At 35.8% G+C, this 24,209-nt stretch overlaps 1 protein-coding gene across 1 annotated transcript in view; it reads right to left on the bottom strand.

The window, feature by feature from the left end:
* LOC122350454 (voltage-dependent R-type calcium channel subunit alpha-1E) overlaps nt 1-24,209 on the bottom strand; it is a 109,502-nt gene that overhangs the window by 45,931 nt on the left and 39,362 nt on the right. The window contains 3 exon segments of the mRNA XM_043246929.1: nt 220-323; nt 17,003-17,142; nt 17,763-17,868. Of these exon segments, the coding sequence (XP_043102864.1) occupies nt 220-323; nt 17,003-17,142; nt 17,763-17,868 (350 nt within the window).

Below are 24,209 nucleotides of genomic sequence, written 5' to 3'. Positions count from 1 at the left end.
ATTCACATGTAAAAGAACAACTATACATGTTGTTCAGACACATGGACTGAATGTCTGAATCAGTGAGATTTTTTTGTGCCGCTACAAAAATAATTTCACACTTAGCAACCAACAAAGAAAAAAACTTTGCACCTGATAAGGATGCAGTGAAATACTCCTTATTTCAAATGAATCAACACAATGCTTGATTAAGAACTTCATATAAAATCCTGAACATACTAGGAATGCCGGAAACCAGTTTAAGGGGCCGTAATACCCTCACAGCCCTGAGCGTGCGCAGGTCTAATGAAATATTCATGTGGGCTCCTGCTGTGGCCAGAATCCTGTTAACAAAATAAAAACAAACATAGATTAGGCAAAGAACCTAAATCAACAGAAATTAGGCAGGATATATGAAAATTTCACAAATATGTTAATAATGATATTTTGTTAACTGTGCAATCTCCATCATTAGTGACATGGTAATCAGCGCGGTAGTGATGACTCATGGTGATACTGTAGGTAAAGGGGAGTAATTAGAGCAGTGGTGCTAAATGTGTCTGGTCTTTAATAAAGTAATCCCTCTCACTGAATGACAGCCAGCACACTTTTAAATAAGGGTCACTTCTGATTCAAAGCTTCCTTCTAAGCACAGGTGATATTCATCAGGCACAACCAATGATTCATCACTGTCTTTCATTCCACACAACTTTAATATACGGAGAAACCTTATTTTTCATATCTGAGTGACAATAATAAGATGCCAGTAGGAACCAGATGTGACGCTCATATGGGTTTAAAGGGACAGTTCGCCCAAATATTAAAATCCTGTCATCTATTATTCACCCTTTGTTTCCAACTTATATTTCTACTGATTCTAGATGTGTCTTTACGTATCTGTACCTTGTATATGTGGATGAGTTCATATGCTTATTTTCCACAGAGTTAGCTAGTTATGGAAACACAAAAAAAACCCCCAAAAAATTTCTTGAGGAACATGGGAGACGTCTGTACTATCTTATAAAACACTGTACAAACTATACTTAGAATGATTTTTGTATATGCTGTATAACATATATTTTCTTTTAGGGGTATGGTTTGGATGAGTCTGTAGCCTTTATAATTAGCTTTATATAAAAACTAAAAAAGTTATATGGTATGTCCTCCTTTACATACACTGCCCTCCACTAATATTGGCACTCTTGGTAAATCTGAGCAAATAAATTAAAAAATGAAATCCTTTTCCATCCAACCATGGCCCATTATAAGATTTCTAAAAGTCAGCTTTAGATTTTTTAACTGTTGGTATTTGAAAGAATCCATGATGCCATGCATCTGAACGAGATGTCCAGGATCAACAGGCCAACAACATTAAAGATCCAGCAGTATATTTAACCGTGAAGGTACATTTTATACCTTTTATGTACTAAACCCATCTGGTGGTTTGCTGGCAATAAGCTATATTTTGGTTTATCTGACCATAGAAGCCAGTGTCATTTGAAGTTCTAGTATTGTTTAACAACTAAATATGGTAGACTTTTGAGGATGATTTAGAGGATGTTTGATTTTTCTTTTTTTTAGGTTTTCTGTAGTTATTTTAACATCTTTAGTTTATTGAAACCTATTATTTATTTCCCAGGAGTAGCCAAAATGCATTAAAGAACACGTTTTCGTTAAAGGATAACAAGTAATTTCTCAGATTTACTAAGGGTGCCAATATTAGTCAAGGGCACTGTGACTATGAAAAAAAAAACTGGACTTAACTGGAGGGTTTAGTCACTGCTATGAGGAAAAAAGCATTGTAAATGCCGACAGTATATAAACACACCATATTTGAATGCAATCAGTGCATTTGTATGATTGATCATTGCTGTTGAAGAATTTAAGTAATCACAACCATCCTTACCAACACTCTTCAGTCAGTAGGACCCTGCAATAATATGATATGTTTATTGTAGTTCTGATTAGAATGAATAGCATCCCTCATCTCTCAAATGCAACCCATCAAGTAGATGGCTCATTATAAAATGCTAATGTTATCCCTTATTTGCTGCGCCACTTAAGAGGAAACAACAACTTGTCAGTGATGCTGCATGCAACACTTGGAGAGAAATAAGAGGAGCATTAGTGTGTGTGAGAGAAGCTTTTGTTGGCAGCATTCGCTTTCCGACAGCTACCCACTGGATGCCATGTGTGTAACCTGGGATGAATCTTCCTTTCCAACATCTCTACCAAAGCTGCAATTCTGGATTCTCTCATATCCTAAGTCACCTGGCACTCCTGTTGTTGGCTAATTAAACTTCACCCCCTTCCGCCCCACTGAGATTAAAAAGACTGCCAAAGAAAGGTGTATGAACACGGGACTGATATAAAAAAGAAGAAGATACATAGAGACAATCGGATGAGGGCGACTTTATGCACAGGATTTACCTGAAGCAGCTAAACTGGTTTCTAACTCTTTTTTTTTTAAATTCAACAGATGTTTAAAGTCATGAAAATAAATTATGCAAAATACATTAAGTTAAATACATAGTAAGTAGCAGAATGTGACAATTTATACAGTCCTCTTGTGCAGAATCTTATTTGAAAAATATAAAAATACAGTTTTATTAATTAATTTAATGAAATTCATGAAAAAGGCAAACGCTTTATCTAATATTAACTTGTTCAGAAGTATCTACAAATACAAAACTGTAAAATCTTTAATTAAATGTGCAAATAAGTCAGCCATTTGCATTTGAACTTTATCATAAGTTCAAAAAAGAAAGTTTTTTGACAAAATGCATGGTTTTACTTGCTATAAGTGCACACAAGGCTACACTATTCTGCAGAACTTCCTATAGCCATGAAGTATTATGAGCGTTAATGTAGACCTGCATGAAACTATGCATCAGAGATAAAATAAGACTTCAATACAGCCTTAATCAGCTCCTGTAGTCCACCCATAGTGAAAGTAATAAGTGCACAGTACAAACCACAGAATATTTCCTACTCGATACTTTCACTTTATTTTCAGCAGGGCTTTACAAGAGCGGAATATTAATCCAAGATTTTCCTGCATATTAGTCACATCCGGGGTGTCAAGGTAGCAGGATGTCAGCGATTCTAATTAGGACCTGAGAAAGAATTAAAATAGCAGCACAGGAACGAGATGAAAGACTTCACTAAAAGACTGCTAAAGAAAGAAAGAGAGAAAATTGCTCCTACGGCTTCTAGGAGTCTTTAAATGGAAAGGCCACAAATGGTGCAATCAGAAAAAGATCTTACAAAATCATAAAATAGATATTAAATTCAATGAAAAATGTTATGATGACTGTTAAACTCTGAGACTTCTGACAATATTATGCGTTGCATTTATTAAGTGGCAAAATGATTCTTGTCACCATGAAATCTGTTGTGAAAAGTTTATAAAGATGAGATCCATCAGTACAAAATGTGCAACATTAGCACATGTTCAGTTATGCTTACATAATTCATAACAGCTTGTGTTTGTAACGTTAACATTTACAAACCATCACTGCCTAGAAACAAACAATCTCTAAACCTAATGCCAAGATGCATTCTTATGTATATGCACAGAAAAAAAAACACTAATTGCATGTGAGGAAAGCTTCATTCCTCACTTCAAGAGGAGGTTGAGAGGAAGGAGAGAGATCTTGACTGTTTTCACTGAAAACAATATTGTGTGTAGGCGGGTCAGGAACACAAAGCTGGTGTGAAGACAATTCCCTGGCACTGAATGAACAGCATGACATGTTACCACTAACAAAAGACCAAAGGACCATAAATATAGCACAGAACGCTTCCTGTGATTCATGTAAGCCTGCTGTATAGCCAAAGTTCATACTAATGATTAAGCATTGCAAATATATAGAAATAACACTGTAGTATTTTTCACTAATAAAGAAATTGTAAAAAATGTGAATAAATGGAAGTAAGCCCTATAACCAGCAGTGCAGAAAGGGATCAGGTAAATCATGCGCACTGGGGATTGTTTTTTTGGGGGCCTAATATTAATAAAGTATATCTAATAATTAGAACTCAACAAAGAGATTAAAATGTATACAATAAAAAAAGTATTATAACAATTGCTGTTACAATTAGTAACAGAAAGTCAAAGATTATAATACATTCTCATTTGCAGTCAGCACTCTGCAAATAAACATTTATATAATTTAAACAAATCATTGAATGAATAATGAGCGATTCATTTCACAAACATTGCAGACTTAGTCAAATCTAGTTGAGATCTTATTAAGTGTGCATTTGTATCTTGCATGATCGTGTGTGAGCTGTGGGACAGTCAGAGGAGAGTTCAGCTTGACTGGAGATGTTCGATCCACAAACTTAAAACTCAAGATTTCAAAATAAGCTGAGCTTTATGCATTTTCCCGCTTTCATATTCATGTAATTTTCAAAAATGAGTGTTACCTTGGCTTTATTTAAAAAATAATGTGATTCCCAATTCACACAAACCTCCCAGAGTACTGAGTACTGAGTTTATTTATTTTAAAAAATTGTCTTCTAAACTATGTTTATTATATACGCGTTTATTTATTTTTTTTATCCATGGTCAAATGATTTTAAATTTCTTAAATATTGCAGGTGCCGATAGACTCGTGGGCACTGTATCGACATTTAGCACTGTTGTGCTTTGGGGGTCACGAGTTCAAGTCCCAGCTTACAGACCTTTCTCAATCTTCCCTCTCTCTCTTTACTGCTTTGCTTTGTCCTATCAAAATTAAAGGCCAAAATTGTTTTATATTAATTCAAATGAATTAAATTTTATTGGCCACTGATATCAGCATCGGAAAATTAAAAAACCTGTATACGTTGACAGTAGATGAAACAGTATTATAGCGTTTGCCTTTCTATTATCATTCAAATAATAATATTCTAATAATACATTTTCCAATATTGTTAAACAGTTCTGCCTAACAATTTGTTCAACTAATTAAAAACATCTGAAACAGAGAATGAGAACTCCGCTCAGGTCTGTCCTGCATCAGCCACATATTGGTCAAACAGAAAATAATTTCCAGAAAATGTCTAATACTTTGTAGGTACAACCACTAATCTTGACTTGAGACAAAAAGTTTTTAGAATGCAGCCCCTCCTTCAAAATAAGTCAGGATTGTTTTGCAGGTGATGCCTGCAAAGTGCTATCACAATTTGAACATGTTCGGTTAACAAACTGTTAACATTTGCATATCTACAGTTATATTTATTTATTTATTTATTTATGGGGAAAAAATGCAGTGTTGTCCTTGAGGAAAACCTGGTGCTGTCAGGTAAAACATGCAATCTGATGGAAAGTAGATATTATATCTGCCTGTGAATATTAAAGCACAAAGAGGCTGCTATAAAATGATCTGCATGATTCTGCATATCTCTGATTATTAACACGTCTAAAGGTGTTTTCAGCATCTACATAAACATGACCATCTCCAGAGCTGCTCTGAAAGAAAACTTAAACATTTCCTAATTAATAAAAAAAAAAAAAAAAAAAAAACATTGATAAACACACTCTGAAACTCAAAGGACCATCAAAATAAAAGTTTGATTTAATTTGAAATTATGAGACAAATATATTTGCATGGTACAATGTACATGAAAGTTATGATAATAACAACAATATTATTTATAATAATTTATTTAAACATTATTTTTAAGGAATATCATGGGTTGTTTCTGATTTAATTTAGTATAACATTTGAAAATATTAATTAAATTGTTAAAGTGTGATATAGATTCTCTTATAGCTTTATTCGTTTGTAAATGTATATGTAAATATTTTTTAATGAAATTACATTTATTTCCTTTTTTCAGAAGGGAGACTTCAAAACTTTCATTAAAATGGTTTCAAGTTTGTTGTAAAGGATTTGTTCTATTCTTTTGAGAGTAATTAGCCACATTTCCATTATTCTTCATATTACACAAATAAAAATTGCAAATTGCCAATTCTCGAGAAAACATCCAAATATCTCAAAAGATTTTATACACTCGCATGAGGTGGTTTTTTCAGGCAATTCGAAAAAAGGAATAATTTGCAAAACTGCAATGGAAACAGGTTTTTTCGCATCTACAGATCACAAAAAGCATATGATCCTCTTCAATGTACTGTAACCTCCAAGAAACACTTAATATGTGGTTGCTCTGGAGTATAAGGGCTTTCCTTGCCATCGATGCTAAGACAGTTTACATTGCACATGATATGGCTATTGAAGTTGACTGCAAACTCTAGACGATGCTTTTGTTTATTCCAGCCACGCTCACACAGGTATCTCTCCGTGCTGCTTTTGTAAAGATACACACATACGCCTCCTTTGAACAAACGTATCCAAAATTCGTCAAATCTCACCAAAATCTGTCGTCATGACTTATTGCGAGAGGCAGAAGATTATGTTTTAGGTGGTATGCTGATTGGTATGCAAATCATTTAATGTCCACAGCAAATACTTGTTTATACCCCTTAGTAAGAGCAACAGAAATATTTATGCTTGCCTTAGAAAAGACTGCCTATTCAATAAACAAAATGGCATACAACACCTGTGGGTGGTATAATCTCTGTTAGCAAACATAATCTTTTGCAGATCCCAACCTAAATTTTACATGTAAGAGCTCTGTGCCATTTAAAATAACATCTAATTTGTTTTGCCAACCAAATGTCAATATGTGTAAATCTCTCAAGATTTCTCTGATCATATCATATATGCTTCCCTCACTCTGTAGATATTGAGGTATTTCCTGTCTTCTGTCACTTAGCCAGACACTGCCGTTAATTATCCCTCTCTGCCCGCTGCAGAAACATGGCTCTTTGATGGGCCCCTGACTCACACATGCAACCGTTACATTGTGACAGATGGCATATGAATCATTAAGACACCAGTAGATCAATTATTCATCATGGGTAAAGAGCAAACACTTAACTAATTGTCAAACATGCAGGGAGAAATAGACAAAGAGAGAGAGTGACAGAGAAAGCAAAAGAGCAGAGCAGACATCTGAAACTGTCATAAATTAGAAAACGAGTGTTAATGACGCGTGATCAGAGTGTTTTACTCTTGACCTAAAATGCTTGATTTATTTTACTTTATAAAGCAATCAGTGTAGTCTACTTTTAAACTACAGCATACTACTATTCAAGCCCTTTTTAGAGTACACTGAAGATAAAGATGCACAACTGACATAATTATGAGTTTGTTTTTGTCAAAGTAGATGTACAGAATATATATTTAATTATATAGTATTTCTATGTTTCAGTCCTACATTTCAGTTGCTAAAAAGCATCTGATCTACCATTACACTAGTGTTGACAAAGGGTGCGAAAATCCTTGCTTTTTTAAGTAAGGACATGATGCTAAAAAAATACTTTATGTATAGTGTTACAAAAGCTGTTAGATCTGAACATTGTTGGATGTATCCCAGACTTTATTTAAAACTATGTGATAAATTAATATAATGTAAACTGTTCCCTCTGAGCATGTTACTGTGACAAACCTGGGTTTCACAAACTGTCTTATGGTGTAATATAAATCTCTTTATAAACATACGATTTAATGCAACCAGGTTATTATGTATGTTATCTTTATATTTTAATGTCTTTTTTGGGAATGTCATATTTATAGTATTTTGTAAAATACAGTGTCATAACAAAGCTTATCGCTGTTAAAGGCAAATATCTCATAGATTTGAAATAGCTCCTTTAGAGAGGGGCCAAAATGATTTTTTTCTTTTCAGATTAATTATAAATTAATGTATGCTTTACCCCAGATATTAATATTTACAAACATTTTTCTTCACCGTAAATGGAGCTTCACACAGCAGCAGGGGAAATTCTCCCTCCATCTGCTTATAAGACACAGCCTTGTTTTCACCATAGCAACCCCAAGACCAATCAGCACTGCCCCTGATGGTCTTTCCTGTTGATTATAGTGAATATCATTAAAGATTTTGGTGTGATCGTATAATTGTTGCTATAATTAGAATCTAGCTGTACTATGAATGGTATCATAAATGCATTTTTACTACAGAATTGGTTGGCACATTCCAAGGGTGTTAATTACATTTTTATACTTGCACAGCTATGCAGTAGTAGTTCCAGGTTTGTTGACCGTATTACTGTTCCACAGGAGCTCACTTTACCAGACAGAGAGAGAAAATGATTAGACAGACACAGAGTGTCCCAGCCAGTTATTACCCATCCTGTCAGTGTGCCAAGCAAGTGAAGGAGAAATTACAGGCCCCAGAACAGGTCGTCGTCCTGAAGGAACTTGTTTACCCGAATGACTTAAAATAGAGTGTAGAGATTAGCCTGAAGAAAGGAAAGTTCTTCCATTTTATCTTCTAATTCCTTCATTAGCTATCTATTTGTAACACCTCTGTGTTTCTACTATCATTTTGAATAATTTTCCAGACCTAAAAAAATAACACAATACATGGTTTAATGAAAAACATAGTAGCACTATTTAAAATCGAAACATGCATTTCTTACAATGAAACACTGTTACATATGACACAGGGACTTTTCTTTCCGATTCCTTGACAGGTATAGTAACTATCCAATTGAATTGATTCACTAAAACAAATCAAACTTGCCAATAGTGTGCTGATCTCAGTTTGTTTTTAAAAGGCCTTAACAGACTATCAGTTTAGCTTGTGACCATAGACGGACAAGTCCCTGGCTGAGCAAATCATGTTATCTTATTGACTGTCTGTGGTGGACAGATGGGAGGCTTTGCAGCAAGAATATACCGAGAGGTTGTGGTCAAGTCAGGAGAGACCACCCACTGGTCTCAACAAACACTTATATTACAGGAAACAGCACTTTCAAAACTCTCAAAGGGCATATTAACACAATTCTATTTCATAGCTTTTTGACACTTACTGTTCTACCTACCTGCTCTTTATCATTTTACTGCTAAGGTGTAGGACCGTGAGCAAAAGAGAAAGGAGAAAGAATTGACAGTTCAATAAACCATAGTGCATAATGTTCTTTTGTGTTAATATTAAATGATTACTGTCACTATCATGCTGTATGCTGTGTACCCTATCAAGCTGACTTGGCCACATATATATTCCCCTATAAATGTAACACCAACTAGAAGCAACTGGTGTGAAAGCAATCAAGTCAAATTTGCATATGTAAGCCACTACTGACGTCATAAAATGTACATATTTGTAATAATAAATCCTAATTTCTTCCATTTCTTCCATGGTCAATATATGTATATATATATATATATATATATATATATATATATATATATATATATATATATATATATATATATATATATATATGTGTATACAAGTATAAAAGTATATAAAAGTCTGGATTTGTTTTTTATTCACTTTTATTAGCATTTCCATTCCATTCAGATGGGTTTCCATTCAGAAAGTTTTGAGTAGCTTTTCTACTCTTCACTGTTACATACTTTAATACAACTGAATGCCCAATAAAGCTGTTCTCATTTACATATTTTCTGTCATGCATAAAACAAATATGAATGTTTAAACACGACCCATTAACACTATTTTGTTAACCAGAAGTCACTCTTACTATACTCCTTAAATCCTAAATTATTATTGCAACATTATCCAATAAAATCAACATATCTCTACACTAAAGAGCAACTGTACAGTATGCAGTGGTTTAGGCTATATTAATTTGTCTCATGCAGTGTGTTGCCTGAGTCTATAAGCATAATAACAGACAAACTGTATTCATATTTATAAGCCCAAACTGTCAGTAAGCAACAGGTGCTTCAAAAAGCCAAATAAATGAGATCTTCATTCACTGAACTGAAGGGATGCAGAGAGAGGGGATACTGCACCAGAAAAACTTTGTGCTTGCTGGGCAGTACAAAATCTTTCAACTAAAAGACTGCTTAAGTTTATCCAAAAGTCGCTAGGTTCGTCAGTATGTACTTTATATGTTAAAAAGCCACTAAAAGGGTCTGAATGTTGCTAAATATAATGATAAAATCATGCTCTTGTGTGTGACTAAGGAGCCAATGTCAGAGGGTGGTGGATATTTGTGGCAGTTACAATGAAACATTTTGTGTGAAATTATAATACAATAAAAGCCTTTCATGTCATATTTCATCAACCTGTATTAAATGTCTATGTTTTTTTTTTTTTAAAGCAACATATTACGTACTGCATGTTTTATATTCATGGGTATCTGGTTACAAAAGAAGCTACTCATTAAAATCAATCCTTTTTTTGATGTCACAATTCATCCTGGAGTTGTAGTATAACAGCTGTTGGTGAGAAATACCAGCCTACACACTTTTTCAGACAACACTGATGACACAAGCCTATTAAAATATCACTGACCAACTTCAACTACATCTCTCTAAAGCACACACTCCACCAACACACTCTCCAAACACTTGACCATGTGATCATCATCCAGCAAATGATCATGAAGAGATGTTGAACTGTCAAGTTTACTTTGCTTTGAAAAGACTGTGAGCTTTTGAAAATCAATTCAAAAACATTCATTCTTTTTATGAAATAAAAATGCGTCCAACATGTTAATTTTCCTATAGACTCACAGCGTGGATTTGAAAAGATTTTGAAAGTGATTTGCTTCTCTTATATTTCTTCATTAAAACTAACTTTGCCAGATAGAAAGCAAATCTGTTTTCATAGTGCCATCTTACTACACAAGCTAATTCGATTAAGCTAATTTAAACCTGTTATGTGAGGTTTCTAACAACAAATTTCTGACCTTAGCCCTGTTCAGTTCATTGCTTTATAAAAACGATTTATATTAAAAGCCTTATGGGCAGCGCACCAACATGTAGTGCAGCTCGTGGACCTTTCCCATTCCCTTCCTCTAGCAATATGGTCACTTAAACACTTCCAGTGGCTTAACCACCAACTGGCACTTTAGAATGCTATGAGCAATCCATTCATTTAGATCAGTGCAGAGCCACTGAGAATCAGAGTTGCAACACGATTTTGATCTGTCAATGTTTAATTGGATTTAAGTAGGATAGACAGTAGTTTCACTATATTTGCAGCAATTTCTAGTAATTATTAACACATCAAGTGCACTGACTGTGCATTTATAACTATGCTGACTATGTTTTACAATCGCATTTTATTCTGGGGAGTGATAAAGAGCATTACTATTTTTTAATATGCTTATAATTTATTTTACAATTAGTGTAGTACTAAGTGGTTAAAACAGAGAAAATATTTTTAAATTCCAGTCTAAAAAGGCAAATTATTGAAATTATAAAAAAAAAAAAAAACAAGGACACCAACTGCATACAGGTAAACTCTTTATTGTATTCCTTTAATTTGCATTCTTCACTAAAACTCATTGAACTTCCAACAAGGAGCGAAAGATTGCAGCAAGACAAATGTGGTTATGATCACTATCGAGGTGTTTCTCATGCTATAAATTATATAGAATAATTATTATCTAAAAACAAACATTAACGATAACACGTTTCATAAAATGGACTTCAATGCAGGAATTATTGGCCACTCCGTGACACGCCTATGGAAGCCTATGGGAGTGTCACAACTCTGTTTCTCAATGGCTCCGGACCAGTGTCTATATAATGAAATTTGGAATTGGAATGGAATGGAATTCGAAAAAAATAAATAAAAAGAAGAACCATTGAACATCTCCGAGCAAAAGACAGAAGTGTTTGGTGAATGAATGTATCTGCCTTTTTGTGACAACTTTATCTGATCAGATCATACAGTGGAGTACAGTATAATAGCACATAGGATCCTGGAGCACCATATGGAACATTATCAATACATCAAAAGAAAGCTGCAGGGGGTGAGAGCTTTTGCTCAGCTGGCAGCTGATTGGTCTAGAGCATTTGAATGACAACTGAATGTCTGCAGTCTTTAAAGATCAACCATCTATACACCTTAGTCACTGTCTGATTGCAATTGCAAGACTGTTTCAAAACATACAAACGCAATATATTTCCAAATGTGCAAAATGTGATGCATTTAGCAGATTTATGGACTTATGGATTTAATATTATGGTCACAGCTCAACACTCTCAAGTCCACCCAGACCATTTATGCAAATGTAAATGCAACAAATGGGTCATAAATTGTTAAATTTGTATAACAAAGGAAACATTAAGATATGACAGTGCACATTTTCTTAAAACTGACCCGTCCAATTAAAAAGACTATTATAGGACAACTGCAAAATATGTCAATATAATGTGGTTAGGTAATCAAACTGGGGGTCATTTACATCTGGAAGTGCTAAAGATACAAAAAAGGTTGTCTAGGGTAAGGTTGTCATACTTTTTTAAAACTCCAAGTGCAAAACAAAATTGTACAAATTCCTTTTATAGTAACAAGAGTTTAGGGTTCATGGTGACATGGAGTTTCACACTGTTCCTGTTCACTGGAGCATCTGTGTCTCATAGTCAAGATTCAAGCCTGCTGTTCTTACATCAGCAGCTGAGGTAATGATAGAGTGTGTGAACGCATTATCCAGAAGAAGCTGTATTGTGCTAGTCACGTGGCTCAGTAAAGGAGCTGCTAGCAGACAGGCACTATAATTTACACACAAAACGTGTGCACATGAAACCAAAAGCTTAGCTTACATGTATGTTCTCATAGGTGGTCTTGTAATTGCAATAACTGGATTAACGCTTCCTAAACCCTAATGCACTAAAAATGGTATGCAATCATTTTAACAATATTACCATGCTACATATTCAAAAGTATGTACCTTCCCATCACCAGTGAAGAAAAAAGCATGCAACCGGTATTTCTAGTGTTGCGCAAACTAGTGTTGTCTACTAGTCCAGTTGATGTTGTCTTCTATATGCACCTCATTATGAATATATCAGCTGGGTTTCCTCCAGCAAGCCTGTGACAGGTGAGCTGTGGTGAAACTAAGGCAAGCTCCTTTTCTCTGCTCTCGCGTCACCCAGCTCCCTCTATTACAGCATTGTCCCTTCGAGCCTAGCGCTTCTTAAAAATAGCGTGGGTGTAAAGCCTTGCTAGAACAATGGGGGACGTGCACGGATGACAGCTGTCTGTCCTGTCAGAACATGGACACCTTCCGTGGTGCGACAGGCTCCGGCAGACGAACCCATAACTCCTGTCAGGAGGGAGAGCTCCTATATGCCTCTGCCTGTTCGCCAAAAGTAAAAATTATTTCAGGCTCATGCAACAGTTTCTTTACAGCAAACAACCGCAGGGAGATGGAGAGCGCAGATTTAAACTGATCAATCAATTAATCAGCAGCTGTTTATGATAATTAGGCTACCGCTGGGCTTATGTGAAGCAGGCCAGGCACACAATCTCATTAGGATGTGTGTTTACATTTGTTACCTGTCACCAAGCATGATAACCTAGCATTAATTGGAGCTTAGTGTGTTTTTCCGACACTGTGATTTTGCTTTTCTAATCTAATTATAACTGGTGAATACGAATGAACATAGGGTCAACAGTACAATGATGGTGGGAATTTTGATCAGTCCAGAAAAGTAAGGTAATGCTAGTCTTTAGAATTTGCAAAAAATATCAGTTGAAAAAACAAGAGGGTTTTATGTAGGACTGGCCTGAATAAGCTATTTTAAATAACAGATGTTTACAGTTATTCGTAATAATTAGCAGATTCTGCAATTCAAAATACAAAGCTAATATTGAAGAGTCAACAGTGAACTAGCTAACAAGCCATGCTTTGACCATTTGAATTAAAATGGCATATAACAGCACCAAGCAGCAAATCTGGCAGGAAATTATTTATAATTTGAATCGTCCAGCAATCCAAATTCATGCAACATGGTCTCTGACTATTTATATTTTATTTACAAGCTTAGTCCAAATAAATGTAATTTTTCTGAATGATGTCTTGGTCAGTGGTTCTAGGTAAGCAACATTTTTAAATTTTATTTACATAAAAGAGCTCATTCAGGAAATCAGTATACACTACTGTTTTGACTGCATTTATCGTTGATCGGTGAATTTGGAAAAGCCTATCTTACTGGGAGATTTTTTATAGAGGTCAATTAAAAAAAATTAATACTTGAAAATAAGCCTAAAAACTCCACTTCTTAAAAATAATGGCTCCCTAAAAACATGTTTATTGGGAAAAACAATATAACCAATATCAACACAAACATGTGAGAGTTAAATGTTTTTAAGTAAAAATGACTGTTTTAGTACTGCCATTTGCTTTTGCGCTAGAGGAATTCATCATTTTCATCATCCAAAGAAATCATGTTTACTGTCACGCACGCACGTTTTCATAAAATTGGCAGCACAGACTGATGTTGGTGGATTTGAAGGATGTTTATCAGGTTCTCTGAGGGAGCTCTACGTGTTTGGCAGAGCCGAAAGAAAGAGCGTGTGAGGGGAGTACACCATGCCACATGCCCACCGCTTAAAGAGGGGGCGGGTGACTAGTAGACACCAGTGCTTATTAACGCCATTAGGGATGAGGTCCTCTCATTCCCGAAGATTCTGGGAGCTGGATGTTGACTTGCAACCAGACCCAAGATTGCAAAGACACCATTTGCATTTAAATGACTGGAGTCTTGAGCCAGCCGATAATAGGCTTTAAGGAAGGACTGGCAACCCATTTATCCACCTACTCACAGCGACTATACAATCAGACTTCTGCACCATGCCACCATACTGCGCTAATCTGTACTTCCTGTACACAACGCTGCTAAGACACAGTCAAGAGCAGAGGAATGATAACTAGCACAAAACACACGCCCGCGTGCACCGATAACTGAATTCAGCGGCACTGGAAATGACACAAGAACATATGAATTTAGTGTCAACTAATGCTTCTTGGATGAACCAGGCAGGTTCATGTTATTTCAATTAAAAATAAAGTTTGCCTTCATAATTTGGTCTTTTTTCTTTATGTTTTCACAAAACAATCAGTTCCCAATTAATAAATAATGTCTCAAAACAATACATTAAGTTAGACATAAGGCATTGTGCATTTGTAGTCAATTACATGGCATGCCGCAGTTGCAAGCTTGTACAACAGTAAATTGTTTACTTAATAATCACTTAAAATTAGCACACTGAAAATAATAACAGCAATTACCTTCAATTTTGAATGCAGTTTTTATGTTGTAACAATGATGTCATATGTTTGATAAGTCTCTTCCTGTTTCTCTCTCTATCATTCATTTTCTGTTCTTTCTCCTTGTTCTCTATGCACATGACTTCATTAAAATCTAATGAGTGACTATGACTCATCTGATACCACCAGATCTTATAATCTTCACTCAACTCCTAATGAGGGTGCAAGGCTTTGATGAAATACTGCCTCACCATTTCATCTAGACAGAGGAAGATAAGTGCAAGTAAAAGGAACAGAGAAAACTTGTGCAGATCTGACTGCCTACATTTTATCTACACATATGCAAAATCTTACCGACTTCAAACCTTTGTTCTATCTGAACAATTATGTACTCTGGGAATTATCCAGCTACAGCAGACAACACCTTGCACACAGGTCAAGTGACACTTAAAGTTTTCATAATTTTTAACTCTGACCTCATTGACAATTACCAGACAACCAGAAATATCATACTGCCAGCAAATAAATCTAACCTGGATGACTGATCCTGTACAGAAACAATTAGTACAACACCATGACAAAGCCATTAAGAAATAAATCCTTATACTCAACAGATATTCTACAGAAATTAATAAATAGTACAATCACTTTTTACATGTTTTACCACCATTCAGCAGTGATGTAGCCTGAATATGATGAGAAAATGAAATGAAAATTCTTGGCCGAAGAAATTCAAATTTCAGCTTTACCATTACAGGAATAAATCCATTTTAAAACATAAATAACATTTTTATATTCAAAAACTTTTACTGCATAATATTCCCACTATTTTTGATTGATATATGGATATATAATAATGTAAATTTTTTACAATAATGTAGTTACAGAATTAACAATTTGGAGTTGGGAGGAAAACCAAAATTGTGTAGGAAACATGCTGAGGAATTTTTTTAATATGAGTCATGTTAAAGGGTTTTTAGGCTCTCAGTCATCAAATGAATTGCACTTCATCCAGTCAAAGCTGCCACTGTGCTGTCTCTAAAATTATTATATCTTGCTGCTGATGATTACGTCCCTTTATGATATGTCTAACCAACTTTGTACTGACTTACAAGCACAGAGGTGTATATACAAGGGTGTTTTTGTGTTGTTGTTGCTGTGTGTGCATGTCAGGTGTCTGTATACATCTTACGGGCCCATGAGAAATTGGGGTTGAGAGGTTAAAGTCTTTCGCGCATTTTCTTTCTCTCTAAATCCAGACAAAGACCCAGGGCTCATCAATAATGAAAGTGAGCTGGAATCATGTAAAATTCTCTAAGAAGCCCATCTCCCTTTGTACTTTAACACTATGACAGCGATTAATATTTCATATGTATCGTTACGTTGCACTGTGTATGTGTGCGTCTGCTTTTTTCTTTCTTTTTCTTCATTCTTTCTCTTTTAGATAGCTGCCCTCTCTGAAAAAAACTGTTGAAAAACATCACGGAACCAAGCATTTTGAGCAAAATGGCCACTGCCCTTCACCCAGGCTTCTAAATTGTGGTTTACTCTGCAAATGAAGGCTGCAGCAGCCTTTCCCTTGAGGAGAGCACTTCTTGACACTTTTGTTTTGACAGCGCTAAAGCAATATCTGTTCTTTGCGATAGAGTGTTTTCAAGGTGCTGTTCATTTTTCCACTCAGTCTGGTCTGAAAGTTAACACTCTCCCCAGTTGATTTAATAAAGCAGCGTTTAATGAGGTAAAATGAAGCAAAAGTCCAGCAAATTTCAGCAAATCCACAACCTGGATTCGGCTGTGCAGAATGATGCCTGCAAGGAAACACTCCTATTCTACAGAGCAAAATGCTAGGAAACTATCAAAAGATTCAGCCAATAATTTAGCAAATGTGGAATAAATCCTTGCACTGACCGGTGATGGTTTGTAATCAGCAAACCCAGCAACATTCGGAACATAGTAGCACTTGGAACTTACCCACTTAGGACAACAATGAAGTCCATGACATTCCAGCCATTCCTCAGGTATGAACCCTTGTGGAATACAAATCCCAAAGCGATGATTTTTATTCCAGCTTCAAAGCAAAACATTCCTATAAAGTAGGGCTCTGTTTTTTCCTGAAAAAAAAGAGAATGGATTGGGTGTAAGACAACAGAAACTACCTATATTAAAGAAGGGGTAATACAACTAAAACTTGCTCTAAAAGGTCCTCCTCAGATTTTGAATGTTCCATTCAACAAATTCTTTATTAAGATTGAATCCTTATTAAGCTTTAATTGGGGTTTTACTTGTGAGGCAACTACTTGCCTCTGTTTTAAACAATCACTCCTCTGAAATATGTCACAGAAGTAAAACAGTAACGAATCACTTTTTCAATGGGAATAATTAGCTTGTGGTGATTGATTCAATGAGGGAAACTACAGTCTGAATAAAGCTGTCAAGAACAAAGAATATGAGGAAGGAAAGGATATGAGTGCACAAGTGAGAAGTGCTGTGCTACATTTAAAGAATAACTGTGGTCTCTAGACCATGACCCAGAATAGTATAGAGTTTTCTCATTACACAAATTGCTAGAAATTCATCTATAAGTAAATAACTAAGCCAAATTGGTTAATTTATAACAAATTATTTGGATAAACAAATGAAAAATGAAAAACTCTGAAATGAAAAAATATGGATAGCACTGCTTTATGTGTATTTTATATGTCTATATTTAAGAGTGTAGGTGTGTTCTCACAAGTCTCTTTGACATGGGTGTCTTATCCTCTACAGGCAGGTGCTGCTCCAAGGCCAGGACGATGCAGTTGGCGATAATGGTGGCCAAGATCATATACTCAAACGGAGTTGAGAGGGAATGTTAAGGAAGAGTACATAATTAAGACAGATTGTGCAACTGAAGTTTGGTCATTGGAATGCATATTATTAACACAGGATAACATTCTGGTAAAAATAAACAGCACATACTTAAGTACATAAAATCTTTTCACTTGTCATTACTTGTTTTACTTGACCATAAAAACCAACTAAACAGCCTATTTGATTTATGAACCTGTTTGACTTACTCATTAAATAAAAAATGACTTGAACAAATGACTCATCCAAAATATTACGAGAACTTCCTAATGTTTCCAAGTTTTAATGGTGGTGGGATTCCTAGGGCATGTTTTAGTGTGCATGTGTAAAAGATCTGTTCTCTTTCTCCCTCACACACACACACACACAAACAGCCAGCAAGTGAATGAAGTCCATTGCCTTATTCTGTTAAATGAAAGAGAGCAGCAGTTCACAAGATGTTTTCAGGACCCCTGGTGGTTGTGAGTTCACTGTCGGCCACTGATTTGCATGTGTACAGAAAAATGTTGGATTTTGCTATGTAGGCACCTGCCAATTTCTGCCAATGCACGTGGGGACAAAAAACTGTAAATAAAAGAGCCAAAATCTGCTTAAGACAGAGAAGATAGAGGGAGTTCAGTAGAAATAGAACAGACAGCTGGAGGACAGACCTCTGGGGATGTCTCTATTCTGTGTCTTTCCCTCAGTTTGTGTTATTAAATTAAGCCCAGACTTAGTTCTTGTTCTATAGCATAATAGCAATATGTTGGCATTGGCATAAACAGCAAAATCAAAAATTTAAGTTTATGATATTTAAATAAAAGAATGTGGTACATATAAAGAGGAACATGTCAAAAATAATAGAGTTCTAAAAAGACTGTATAATATTCAAAATGAAAGTATGTTGTGCACATGCGCTCCATGGGTTTTACATCAGTATGCTACAATTTGCTATATTTTGCTGTTTTTGGTTATAATTTTGCTATTAAAAACTTGCTGGCAACTATTTTTAGCTTTTATAAGAAGCAGAAGAGTGTGAGGGCAATATAGAGAGAAAGAGAGACTACAGCCATTGCAATCTGAGAAAGTGCAATAGAGAGAGAGAGAGAGAGAGAGAGAGAGAGAGAGAGAGAGAGAGAGAGAGAGAGAGAACGGTATCCGTGGCAACAGGCTCTCTCCTGTCTGCCATAAGTCAGTACTCAGAGTTAATATGGTCTCTGAGCCATCAGTGTTCTCTACATGCGGCTGAATGCATTTGTACAATCAATACTGACTACACAAACATCCTTTCAATGTACTCACCACGACACACAATACTCAATATTTCCTTAAATCAGCTCTAAAAAAGTTCAGGAAATTTGGCAATACTTAATAGTCCAGCCACAGGATGTCAGGTATCACCATTACCCCAAGTGACTCGATCATCAAATTCTCTCTTTTCCAAGCTCTCTCTCTCTTTTTTTTTTATCCACATTGTGCTTGAATATATTTCAAAATAGAAATAAAAGTTGTGGCAGTGGAATGTGATACAGTTCAAAGTGCTTTTCAATGAGCAAAAAGAATGAATTGCATTTCAATCCAATGAAAGCTTGGAGCATGAGAGAGAGAAAGTGATTAGGAGATATACAGAGAATAAATGCATGGAAAAACTGTTTCCATTTCTGAGTCATCATTCTGAGAAGCTCACAGTGAACTCTCATTGGCACTCTGAGCTCACTGTGTGTCACATGATCCTTTGAAAATCATTCTAATTTGCTGACATTTTACTAAGTTTCTTTCTTTAAAATTATAAGCAAAATGAACTTTCTTTAGAATAATAAGACCATGCACAATAATACAAGGAAAATGATTCAGGAAAGCAAACAGGATTGATTTGACCTGACTTCAAAACTGTCATTCATCAGGTGATTTTTCAAACCCGATTAATGAAAAGATCCTTAACACCTCCCACTGGATCCTCTGTTTCTCCCTCTCGTGTTTACTGGAGGGAGGCCTCGGGCCCACAGACAAGATCAATTATTGAGTAAGCATAGGCACGGTGGGGTACTTCCTCCCTCAACCACACAGTGGGGATCAGAGGGGCGAACAGCTGTGGCTTCCCCACCGGCCGAGCAGCAAAGCGCCCCACTCGCTTCATTAAGACCCTGTCCTTCCCACAGACGCCATCGACCCACCACAACCGACCTATCCACCTGACCTTGCGGTCAAACCAGCCCACTTCAGGAATCGAGATGCCAAATAATGACATCACCTGATGATCTCCTTCCATGTGCGTCACTAACAGAGGCAACAACACGTGCTTCCACCCCTCCGCGACATTCACTGCCTACACACCCACACCCCAACAAACATGTTCTTCCCTAATGACTCCATCTGTAAGTTTTCCAATTCACCAAATGACTGGATTTCTCTCCAGACACATCTCTGTCCCTCCTCCCAGCACTCCATCAGCTTGAGCTCAAATCACACGTTGAGCGGCACTTCAAACAAAGCCTTCCTAAATTACCGCTCTCACACACAGGTTGTCGATGCTGCACCACACAGGGCTCGTGAACATGCTGTTTTGCAAACCGGTGTGACCTTTGGTTATGCCACAGGCTACGTGTGTGCATGTTTGTGTGTACATATTTGTTTTTTTTCACAAATTTGCTATCTATTATGATTTCATTTACAACAAATATAATTTAAAATGTAATTTTAAAAAATATTTTTCATTCATTAAATGTAAAAATCTCTCATTTTAATCCATATGGCAATTGAAAACTTTGTTATTTGTTTTTATTCCTGATATGCAACGCCACTCAATTTGATCTCACTGGTCCAAAATCTCCTCATAAATGTACATAAAACATTAAATATCTTCTGACTGTTTGTTAACGTCAATCTTCTGCAGTACCTTTGCTTTTGATGTGAAGAGACAAATTAATTGTTGATGTAAACTTGCTGTGTCACACCTGGTTAAGACACACTGGTTGCTAAATTAATTAATTAATTAATTAAAAATCGTCATTATAAATCCACTAATCATATAACACAAATCCATGCTGACAAGCTTAAGCTTCAATAATCCTTTTTAAAAAGACAATGATTTTAGATACTATTTCAAGTCTATTAAAACTTGCTGCTCTGCTATTATTCCATGGTGTATCACATTAGTAAATCTAAAAAAGGAAAGCTCATTATTAGAAAGAAACAAGATTAGCAAATTTGGGCAGAGTCCGATACTATCACATGCAAATGCTGACTGTTCCTCCCATACAAATGAACACTGTGTGGGAGACATGCTTGCATCTAAATTGGAGCAAGCTTTTTTTGTGTGTTTGACTCATTGAGATTCAACTTTATTTTTATTTTTTCTCTCTCAAAAGAGCAAGCACCAAGTAATAGCTTCAGTGTAACCTTGTGGAAATCATAACAACATAAACACTAGCATCCTAATGACAACTTGATTGATGTAATCAGCATCTAAAAAACACTCAAAAAGAACTTGACAGACTAGCATGGGAGCTAGTTTGCCCTTGGGAAGGTCACAATGTCTTTGTTTGACAGCAAATTGCACCTAGAAAAGTCTTATTTAACAGCTGTTCCCTACATTGTTCGGCTGCATTATAATTATGAGACATGGCAGGAGGTAATACTTTTCCTGGTCTGCCACAGCTGTCATACAGAGCAATATGATGCAACAAGAAACATGCATTTAGGACACAACAGAAATGCATACATGTGGGTTAGATTTATGAACCTATTCACACATTCGTGTTCATTACATTGTATTTCAAAATACATGTTGCAAAATTCATGCACAGTGCTCAGTCACACGAAACTAAATAAATAAATAAACCTTACAAAAAAGCCAGAACAGTGTTTGCAAAACCTTGCGAGCTTCTAAGGCAACATCTTAAATATCATGAAAGTTCTTAAGTGAGTGATTTGGAACGTCTCTGCATGCCACACAAACAAACACTTTATCTCTGTAAAGTTGGACGATAACATGATTCTAATCTTTATAACCAACATTTCCCTCACCCTTGAATTTCACAGAGTTACTTACAATGCGATGTGACTGCCTTTTATGTGAAGTATATACGTGATGGTAACCTTGATCAAAATGAGGTACCTTAGAAGGTAGCATAATTATGACACCAACCTTTTAGAGCACTCTTTGTCTCAGTGCCACGCTTATGATGCTTTAAAGTGTTCCCACCATAAGCAGTTAGCTTTGTTTTGGAACTAAACTCTTATAGGTAATTCCTCACATAGGTGTGAACAGCTCTACAGTCTTAAAAACTGCCAACTTGTTACCATTGACTATTAATGACTCCAAATCCCAAACATAATGAGTCTACAATATATATTTAATTATGCTCTTGATCTTTTCTTGTAATACACTTGGGAATCACTCCCATAGGGATGCAGTTTGCTTCTTTCTCTGAGAGACTCTTGCATTTATTTTGGGGCAAAGCCAAGTCATTACAGCACCATTAGCAGAGTCTCCATCTCTTCAGTCCCCTGAAGCTCTCTGTCTAAGAGCGAGGGATGTGTGACCATATGCTTAAAATCTGCCTAAAGTGATTGCCGACACTGACACTTGCATTATGTCGCAAGTGGGCCATTAGGTACATGAGACAACCGAGACCAGATAGATGCTATAATTGAATTTACCAGGCACACACACACGTACATTCTGAGCTACGCTGTCACAAATGAAAGAGGGAACGCACAAAGACGTATCAATCAGCGCAGACAAGCACGTTTCCATGATATCACCAGCCTCAATCGCTCTCCTTCTTTCATCATTAGTTTGCTGAACAGCTTTTAACATGAAGCAAGTTACTGTCTTACAACAGGCATAAAAAACAACCAAACCTCTTGTCACATGATCGCAGCATGTGCCCGCTCTAATTTCATCCCTCCTTCGTGACATTCAAAACAACAGGAATGACATTCAACAGAAGGCACGGATTCGGAGTCAGCTAAAAGCAAGGGAACACATGCAATGACAAATTATTGAAAGTCTCTCTTCTTTAGAAATGACACTTCTGTGTAAGGCTCAGATTGGATCACACTTTACAGTCCTCGCCTGCATAGTGAGAAGTTTCTCTTTTTAGCACGCATAAGCATTTGGCATTTAGACGTTTGTTTTAGGATGTGTAAGCAAATAGCTGCTTTTCTCATTTCAAATTTGACATAAAATGTCACTGTGAGAGAACTTTTACAAATACAAATAAACAAATAACCATACAGCTATATATTTGGTTAAAAGAATAGCTTTGGCAATTTTCAACCAGTTTTGTATTGCTAAAAATTGGTATATGTAAACAAATAATTTTTATGTATTTCTTTTCCAAGTTACATAATCATTTCTTTTTCACCAAAGGTTTCCCTGATGTCCATCAGAATGTCAACCAGAGAACTTTTGATAGCTTCGGAGCTCTTGTTAAAACTAAAGATCAAATTCTTCATTTTTGCATTTCTGCTCACAGGCAATTGGTTCAACAGATGGGTGGCACCAAAAAGTGCTAAGGTGCATTACGGTTATTGAAAAATATGGGAATAACTTTTACTGTACCTTCTGATCACACTGCAAAAAGTGATACTCTTCCTTAGTAATTTTTCTTGTTTTCCAGTGAAAGACTAAATCAAAGCCTTGAAATTAAAAAGATACGTTTACTTACGCAAATTACATAAAGATAACGACTCTCGTGTTCTGTCAAATTAATCTAAATCAAGTTATGATTAAACTAAGAAAGAGTTCCATACCCCCATTGACAAATATTTACTCATGTTTTAAGCATAAGCTTACTTAATTGTGATACATTTCTCAGAAAAACAAGTCTTATTATCTTTATTTTGCACCTCAAGCAAATATATCTTAATTTAAATATATAAATTAGGAAATTCTACTGTGTTCCATATGAAAATATTTTCCTTCAAATGAATTTAAAGCTGAAATACTATTGCTTTAAACCAGCAAATCTTATAATAACTGGATTACAGCAAGGATTTTACTGATCCTTTACGGTTAGTAACTGAGCTTTGCCTAATTTAAGTAAATGCTAAGCCACACGGTCATGTCTGGACAGTCTACTGTGACATTAAAAAAGGGCAAATGAAAACCCAACAATGGTTCCAGTAGTGCGCACCTGTGACAACTATGGTAGATGGGTTTATCATCTCCTGTCACTGACTCATCTCATTTGCATCATAGAGAAGGCTTTTTTAATCACACCGTGGCACTTTGAAGTCTGTAATCAATGACATGGGCCAAACACCTCCTGTGGGGATTATGTTGTAGATATCTCCTCCCTCTTCTGACAAAATCATGAATGATTGTTTATGTCTCTTCATCATC

The sequence above is a fragment of the Puntigrus tetrazona genome, chromosome 8 (genome assembly GCF_018831695.1).
Source record: "Puntigrus tetrazona isolate hp1 chromosome 8, ASM1883169v1, whole genome shotgun sequence".
Lineage (NCBI taxonomy): Eukaryota > Metazoa > Chordata > Actinopteri > Cypriniformes > Cyprinidae > Puntigrus > Puntigrus tetrazona.
Note: the sequence above shows the minus strand (reverse complement) of the source record. Positions and strands in the feature narration are given on the sequence as shown.